This window comes from Impatiens glandulifera, chromosome 1 (genome assembly GCF_907164915.1).
Source record: "Impatiens glandulifera chromosome 1, dImpGla2.1, whole genome shotgun sequence".
Lineage (NCBI taxonomy): Eukaryota > Viridiplantae > Streptophyta > Magnoliopsida > Ericales > Balsaminaceae > Impatiens > Impatiens glandulifera.
The window spans coordinates 22,160,296-22,168,945 of NC_061862.1; the positions used below are offsets into that span (position 1 = coordinate 22,160,296).

The window sequence follows — 8,650 nt, forward strand, 5'->3', positions numbered from 1 at the left end:
TAGTATTTCAGGAGATTTTGGATTCGACCCACTTGGATTAGGTAAGCGTGCATTTGTTTGATAGATTGAAGAAAACCAATCATATGTTAAATGGATGGTTTGATCTCAGGATCTGATTCGGAACTGCTGAAATGGTTTGCACAAGCTGAGCTAATACACAGCAGATGGGCAATGCTTGCTGTGTCTGGAATTCTGATTCCAGAATGGCTAGAAAGTCTGGGGTTTATTGAGAAGTTCTCTTGGTACGATGCAGGAGCACAAGAATACTTCGCAGATTCCACAACTCTGTTTGTGGTGCAATTGGGGCTAATGGGTTGGGTTGAAGGACGGAGATGGGCAGACATAATAAAACCAGGGTGCGTGGATATAGAACCGAGTTTTCCACATAAGAAGAAGCCAGAGGTCGATGTTGGCTATCCAGGCGGGCTTTGGTTCGACCCTTTGATGTGGGGTAGAGGGTCACCGGAGCCAGTGATGGTTCTTAGGACTAAAGAGATCAAGAATGGTCGGCTTGCCATGCTTGCATTCATTGGGTTTGTTTTTCAGACAATTTATACAGGACAAGGCCCTTTAGAGAATCTTTCAGCTCATATTGTTGATCTAGGACACTACAATGTCTTCTCGGTACTGCAACTTTCATGCTTCGATCATATTCTTAATTTTCCAGATTGAAACATCAAATTTTGTACTAATTTTGAAAACATTTGGTTTGCAGGCTTTCACATCGCACTAGTGCTTGCTCTGCAGTAAGGAAGGAGCGCCAAGAATTTACATGCCAACGATGCTGTGTTTCTTCTTGTCTTCTTGATTTTGTCCATTTGCAAATGTAAATATTATTTGAAAATGACCATTCGGATTATTTGTTGGTCAAATCTCGATGTGCTCTTAATGAAAAGATACGAAATTCATGCTATATTTCTATAAGTTTAAACATGGTGAAAGTTAAGTTTAAACATGGTGAAAGTGAAAACCATGATCCAACTTCAGAATTGAGCTCAAATAACATGCCTGAAATTCCTACCTAAGTCAAGTGAATTAGATGCAACTGCATAGAAACTTGACATGAGTTAGGTTACTCAAAAAAAGGATTTCTATTTGACAGAATTCAAACCACTAAATCAAAGATGAGACAAAATTATAATAAATAAAAAGATACTATGTATTATGTAACCCCTGAACTAAGGCATTGCTTGATGTTTTAATGATACTTTTCTATGAATATCTTGTTTTATATAAAAAAAAATATGAAAATTAATCCAACTAAAAAATCAAAAAGTAATAAGTAATGACAAAATATATACTTCCCCTTGAAGTAAGAATCATTTTGTAGATTGTATGATATGTATATACATTATACAATATACATAGGTCCAACTTTAACAATAAATGGCTATATATGACAGGTCGTCCTCATGTTTTTCATGCCTAAACCCGAGCAAATAAATAAATGATTAATTATAGGAGGGAGATCTCTAAAACGACAAGTACAAAATATCACACAACATTGAATCTACATAAAGAATTAACAAAATCTGAATGACTGACAGTAATTATAGCATAATAGATTATTAGTGTAGAGAGAAAGGTGGATTTAATTTGATCATCCTCCCTATCGTTTCACACGCATATCTTTCACACATGAAATGATATGGGGTTTTCCATTTTCAGAATATATATAAAGGTGTGGAATCTGCGAAGTATTCTTGTGCTCCTGCATCGTACCAAGAGAACTTCTCAATAAACCCCAGACTTTCTAGCCATTTTGGAATCAGAATTCCAGACACAGCAAGCATTGCCCATCTGCTGTGTATTAGCTCAGCTTGTGCAAACCATTTCAGCAGTTCCGAATCAGATCCTGAGATCAAACCATCCATTTAACATATGATTGGTTTTCTTCAATCTATCAAACAAATGCACGCTTACCTAATCCAAGTGGGTCGAATCCAAAATCTCCTGAAATACTACGAGAACAAAAAATGACAAGGAATTTAGTGATGCAGTATGTGTAGAAGAATAAATACAAGTTTTTTTATTATTGAGAATATCAAACAGTATTATGATCAAGATTAATAGAGATTAAAGAATAAATGTGGATACCTGCCATCGAACCAGGGAGGAGGAGAGTCTTTACAGAAGAAAAATGTGACATCTTTCTCGATAACTTTCTGGGTATTTCCCTATTTTTACAGACCAAATCAGATATTAGTACTGGTATCTAGCTAGTAGTGAAGGAAGATAATGAAAACAGAAACAGGGTAGGGAAGTAAGGCCCAAGGGCCACGCCCCACGCCCAAGGGTCACGCCCCACGCCCAAGGGCCACGACCCACGCCCAAGGGCCACGCCCCACGCCCAAGGGCCACGACCCACGCCCAAGGGCCACGCCCCACGCCCAAGGGCCACTCCCCACGCCCAAGGGCCACGCCCCACGCCCAAGGGCCACTCCCCACGCCCAAGGGCCACGCTCCACGCCCAAGGGCCACGCCCCACGCCCAAGGGCCACGCCCCACGCCCAAGGGCCACGACCCACGCCCAAGGGTCACGCCCCACGCCCAAGGGCCACGACCCACGCCCAAGGGCCACGACCCACGCCCAAGGGCCACGCCCCACGCCCAAGGGCCACGACCCACGCCTAAGGGCCACGACCCACGCCCAAGGGCCACGCCCCACGCCCAAGAGCCACGCCCAAAGCCCAAACCCTAAACTAAGCATTTTAACTCTAACTAAATACTACTTAATAACTTATGAAAAGCAAGAATTAGAGGAACAACCAAAGTATATCAAGAACTTTCACTTTAACAAACTATCAACTAGAAAACGCAAAAAGTACCATGTTTCGAAGAATGCGGTCATAGTGAGAGAAGGGTTGAGCAAAGGAAAGAGAGGGGTTGAGCGTGGGGCTGTGTCGCCGAGGAAGAGAGAGGGACGGTGGCGCGGGGCTGTGTCGCCGGGGAAGAGAGAGGGACGGTGTCGCCGTGTCGCCAGGAAGAGGAAGAGACGGGGAGTAAAGGGAAAACGGGAAGGAGAAGGGGAAAGGAAAAGGAAGAAAAAAAAAAGAAAAAAGAAAAAAAAAAGTAAAAAGGTTATTAAGGGTAAAATTGGAAAAAATTTAAAAAAAAGGTTAAAAAACAAAAACTTTATTAGTAAGGTTAAAAATCAAAATAACCTTCTTTTAAGGGTTATATTATCAAATTTCCCGGCATATGCTTCCACAGCAGGAAGTTCCTAATTGTTTTCAAATCAGGCCCCTTTACTTTTCAAATACATATTTTGACCCCTGAAGTTTCATTTAATGCTTAAATATTGTCAATTGAAACAAGAATAAGAGGACCATTATGCTTATGTATTATTTTAAGCGTTTCTTTTATTATTATACTCCCGGGCCGTGTTTGACACGATTCACATGCCCTAACTAACATTTGTTCCCATAAAATATAAATAATATGAATTTGTTAAATATTGTATTTAAAAAACATTATTTTTTTTAAAAAAATTTAAAAGTATTAAAAGTATTAACCTGATATATATTTATATATATATATTTTAATATTTTAGTTAATGAATTAAATATATAATTAATAAGTGATATATGAAATAATATTTAATTATATTATAATTTTTATAAAAAAAAATGTTCGAATTGGTCCTTATTGATGGTTAATTAAGATTTTGGACTATTTGTTTCAAATCTTACCATTTGAGACTCTATTATTGTTAAAATTATACACGAAGTTTTGTCTTAATGGTTTCAAACGTAGTTAATTTTAACTATCGAATTTTCAATGAATTGAGGAATTTCACTATTAATCCTATAAAATTCGGTAGTCAAAATCTTCTGAGATTCTATAGTTAAATTATAACATAATTTTTATTTATTTATAAATATAATGTAATAATAAGTTAACGATGTTTGAAATCGTTAAAGTAAAATCTCGTTTTTGTATAATTTCAAGAATATAAAATCTTTAAATTATTTAGTTTAAAAGAGATGTGCGAAATTCCCAGTGGCCACAATTTGACCATTCCTGCTTATTTTTTTTTCTTTCAAATAACATATCCTTATATACAAGATCATATGAAGCTAAAATGGAAATATGAAAAACCTTCTTAATATACTTTTTTTTAAACTTGTAATATGAGTTTTTTTACTACGTAATATTATGACAAATTAGATTGGAGTGGTTCAAATTATTGTCATAAAATATGTTTCTTAGCTAGAAGGTAACATTCACTATCTCCAAAACTGGAATTTACTCAGGAACGATGAATATGAAGTGATAGTAAAATGGTCTGTTGCAACAATGAGGGAGTTAATGAATGCTTCTAAATCAAAAACATATACTATCATAAGTAATTCTACATAGAAAATCAATGAAGTCTGGAAAAACAACATTGGGAAAAAGGTTGAAGATCATGCATACAAATGAAAAATCTACTTGGGCAATGTACAAACAAAAGTGGAGGTACTGAATTCTTCTTTTGAATTTAAATTGCCTGTTATAGTAGAAGAAAATTGTGTTCGGGAATGAGAAAATATAGTGGTGGGAAACAACATAGGAAAGAATAGAGTTTCCTTCATAGTCACCAAAGAGGCACTTATGAAGCAATAGGAGGAAAAGGGATTGGAGAAAATTTCAACGAATGTACATGATCTCTACTTTCTAAAATTTAAGAAGGGATCAAATCTGGATGAAATTATGGAAAATGGGCATACATATATTGGATCCAACTACATGAAGTTGGAAAAATGGTTTGAAGATTTGAACCTATTAAGCAAGCCTAAAGAAACAACTCAGATATGGTTCAAACTTTGAAATATCCCTGCACACATGTATAATGTAGAAGCTCTTAGTCATTTTACAGGTTTATTGGGTACGCCCACTAGTAAAAAATCGACCTTTACCGACGGTTTTTTACGAAGGTTTTATAAAACTCTCCTAAATACTCCCGAGAGGAATAAATCTTTCGGTATTAAAAATAGATTCCGAGAGGGGTGTAAAACCTTCGGTTTTATTAATTATTACCGAAAGTTCTTTGTAGAACTTTCGGTTTTTACCTTCCCAAAAAACCAAAAATAATTCTAAGTGTTGGATGTGGGTTAATTGCGAAGGTTTTTACAAAAACCTTCGGTTTTGCAATCCCGGAGATTTTTAATTGCGAAGGTTATTCAAAGAACCTTCGGGTTTACTTTTTTTGAAATTCTCTTTTCCGAAGGTTTTCCAAAAAACCTTCGGTTTTGGCTCAATTAAAAATAATTCTAAGTTGGTAATGGTTATTTCCGAAGGGTTTTTAATAAACCTTCGGTTTTGACTAATATCAAAACCGAAATTTATATGAAAACCTTTGGCATCTACCTCTATAAATACAAACCCTAACCCTTCTCTTTTTCATTCCACTCTCTCCTTTCTCTCTCTCCCGCACCGCAGCCGCCTCCTCTACGCCGCTTCTCTTCTTCTCTTCTCGCGTTCAGGTTTGTTTCATTTGTTTTTTTATTTTTTTGTTTATTATTAGATTTCTTATAATGTAGTTTATATATTATCTAGATTTAGGCTAGTTTAAATTATTTATTTGTTTCATTGATTTAGATTTGTCTATACGTTATTGTTTATATTATATTTAGGTTAGTTTGTTAAATATATATATGATTTTGTTAGATTTGTTATTTTGTTTGATTGAAGTTATATTAGATTTAGGTTACGGTTATTTTGTTTGATTAATATATATATACATATATCTGAAATGCATTTAAGATGGGTGATTCATGAAATAGTCTTCGGCGTACACCGGAGAAACTGCCTCCGTGTTACCAGAATTTGTTAGCACAAACAGAAACTGCGGCACGTGAGGAAGAGGTGAGACAGATGACGCTGGAAATGGAGCAAATCCGATTGAGGGATGCGGAAAGAGTCCGATTTCTGAGTGAAATTAAAGCGGACAGGGCTGAAATGGCCCAGAGATTAGAGAATCTCGAACAGGAACTTGTATTGTTGAGGAGTCGACTGAATCAACCCCCTCCTCCTCCCCCCATCTAATAATTTCTAGATTATATTGTTTGATTAATTTTGTGTTTTTTTTCCGTACGAACGATGACATTTTTATGGTTTTGTTTTAATAATTATGAATTATTATTATTATATTTTGTTTGGTTTTAATATGTTGTTCATGAATTATTTTATTTTTGTTTGCTTTTCACTTTTTTTAAAAAAAAAACAGCATGGCCAAAACCGAAGGTTTTCAAATAAACCTTCGGTTTTGACCCTCGGTTAAAAAATATGAAAATTTTCTAAGTATGGGGAAGGGTAAAAACCGAAGGTTTATTTGAAAACCTTTGGTTTTGACCCATGTTTAAAAAAATCTGAAAATTTTCTAAGTACGGGGAAGGATAAAATCGAAGGTTTTCAAATAAACCTTCGGTTTTGACCCTTGGTTAAAAAAATCTGAAAATTTTCTAAGTATGGGGAAGGGTAAAACCGAAGGTTTTCAAATAAACCTTCGGTTTTGACCCTTGGTTAAAAAAATCTAAATTTTTTCTAAGTATGGGGTAGGGTAAAAACCGAAGGTTTTCAAATAAACCTTCGGTTTTGACCATTGGTTAAAAAAATCTGAAAATTTTCTAAGTATGGGGAAGGGTAAGAACCAAAGGTTTATTTGAAAACCTTCGGTTTTGACCCTCGGTTAAAAAAATCTGAAAATTTTCTAAGTATGGGGAAGGGTAAGAACCGAAGGTTTATTTGAAAACCTTCGGTTTTGACCCTCGGTTAAAAAAATCTGAAAATTTTCTAAGTATGGGGAAGGGTAAGAACCGAAGATTTTCAAATAAACCTTCGGTTTTGACCCTCGGTTAAAAAAATCTGAAAATTTTCTAAGTATGGGGAAGGGTAAAACCGAAGGTTTATTTGAAAACCTTCGGTTTTGACCCTTGGTTAAAAAATATGAAAATTTTCTAAGTATGGGGAAGGGTAAAAACCGAAGGTTTATTTGAAAACCTTCGGTTTTGACCCATGTTTAAAAAAATCTGAAAATTTTCTAAGTATGGGGAAGGGTAAAAACCGAAGGTTTATTTGAAAACCTTCGGTTTTGACCCTTCCTAAAAACATTCTGTTTAAGGTCAGGACCGAGAGGTTTTCTTAAAACTTTCGGTGAAACCCATCAAAACCGAAAGTTATGTTATTAACTTTCGGTGTTACCAAATCATAATTTGGAAAATTAATTGGTTTTCTACTTTCCAATCTAGATTCTTAAAAAATCTAATCAAGTGTGTGTTGTTTTTTAAAAATTAAGATTGTGTTTAATGTTAAAATGTTTATGATTGTGTTTGATTATATAAAGAAGTGTATTTATGTGTTTGTGTTTGATGATGACATGAATGTGTATAAAGTTTGATCATATGAATTATGTAATGTGTTAAAGTTATTAAATGTGTTAAATTAATAATGTTCAAAGTCATTAGAAGATTAAAAACCAATTAATTTAACAATTTGTGAAATGGTAATTCCGAGAGTTTAGAGTACAACTTTCGGAAATACCCATAAAAACCGAAAGTTTTATGATTAATTCTCAGAATTACTATTTCACAAATTGTTAAATTAATTGTTTTTTTTGTTATAATCTAGACTCCTAACTAATATTATCAAGTGTGTGTTTTATTTAAAAATTTTAGATTGTGTTTAATGTTAAAATGTTTAAGAATGTGTTTGATCATAAAGAGAAGTGTATATGAATGTTTATGTAGGATTATCCTATGTATTTGTGTAATGTTTGATCATATGGATTGAGAAATGTTTTAAGGATATCAAATGTGTTAAATTAATGTTTTTTCAACGTTATTAGAAAGTGAGAAACCAAATAATTTAACAATTTGTCATGTTGTAAAACCGAAAGTTAAATATATAACTTTCGGAAATATGCATAAAAAACGACAGATTTACCAAAACCTCTCAGTTTTGTGTATTTAAATTTAATTGTAAAAATGTAAAAAATAATCAAAACCGAGAGTTATATGAAAACTCTCGGAATTTAGACAATCAAAAACCGAGAGTTTTCATATAACTCTCGGAATTAATTTTGTTAATAAAAACCGAGAGTTATATGAAAACTCTCGGAATTAATTAAATAAAAACCGAGAGTTTTCATATAACTCTCGGGAATCACCTATTTAATTAAAAAAAAACCTTCTTTCTCTCTTCCACGTTTCTGTTCCCTAATCGCACACTCTCTCTCTCCCCGCCGCTTCTTTTCGCCAGCGCCGCCAACAAGAAGCCCCCGCCATCCGATCGACGACTCCCTTCGGCTGAAGAAGACGACGCCGCCCGTAGAAGACAACGCCGCCAAGACGTTGCCCCTCTTGAAGTCGCGAAGACGCCTCTCCGGTTGAAGATCTACCGCGGATCCGGTTGAAGAACTGCCGCCGCGCCTCCGCCGCTCTCAGCCTGCCTCCGCCGTCCATCTGATTGAAGGTCAGTTTCAAACTTTTAGAATTATTTAGATATATTAGTGTTATATATGTTAGATTTTAGGGTTAGTTGTTAGGATTTGTTAGATTTAGGAATTATTAATATTATTATTGAATCTGATTGGTTATATATGTTAGATCAATGATATAATTGTTAGATTTGGTTTGTAATCTGATTGGTAATATATGTTAGATTAATG

General features: G+C 34.8%; 2 protein-coding genes across 2 annotated transcripts; one reads left to right on the forward strand and one right to left on the reverse strand.

Annotated features, from left to right (window-relative positions):
• Positions 1 to 90: 90 nt before the first annotated feature.
• LOC124920879 (photosystem I chlorophyll a/b-binding protein 6, chloroplastic-like) lies at positions 91 to 910 on the forward strand. The gene has a single exon (XM_047461455.1). It carries the CDS (start codon positions 91 to 93, stop codon positions 670 to 672), a length of 582 nt encoding a protein of 193 aa, XP_047317411.1. The 3' UTR covers positions 673 to 910.
• Positions 911 to 1,664: 754 nt separating this feature from the next.
• Positions 1,665 to 8,444, reverse strand: LOC124920887 (photosystem I chlorophyll a/b-binding protein 6, chloroplastic-like). Its single transcript, XM_047461467.1, has 4 exons — positions 8,211 to 8,444; positions 2,098 to 2,177; positions 1,924 to 1,961; positions 1,665 to 1,855 (listed from the first exon to the last, which is right to left on the reverse strand). Exons 1-4 carry the CDS (start codon positions 8,442 to 8,444, stop codon positions 1,665 to 1,667), a joined length of 543 nt encoding a protein of 180 aa, XP_047317423.1.
• Positions 8,445 to 8,650: the final 206 nt, after the last annotated feature.

Excerpts from the sequence above, each read along its gene's own strand:
- LOC124920879 (XM_047461455.1), top strand. The coding sequence starts at position 91 with ATGGATGGTTTGATCTCAGGATCTGATTCGGAACTGCTGAAATGGTTT.
- LOC124920887 (XM_047461467.1), bottom strand. The coding sequence starts at position 8,444 with ATGGACGGCGGAGGCAGGCTGAGAGCGGCGGAGGCGCGGCGGCAGTTC. Across the intron at positions 1,962-2,097 it reads CCTCCCTGGTTCGATGGCAG|TATTTCAGGAGATTTTGGAT; the intron begins GTATCCACATTT and ends TTGTTCTCGTAG. Across the intron at positions 1,856-1,923 it reads ATTCGACCCACTTGGATTAG|GATCTGATTCGGAACTGCTG; the intron begins GTAAGCGTGCAT and ends GTTTGATCTCAG.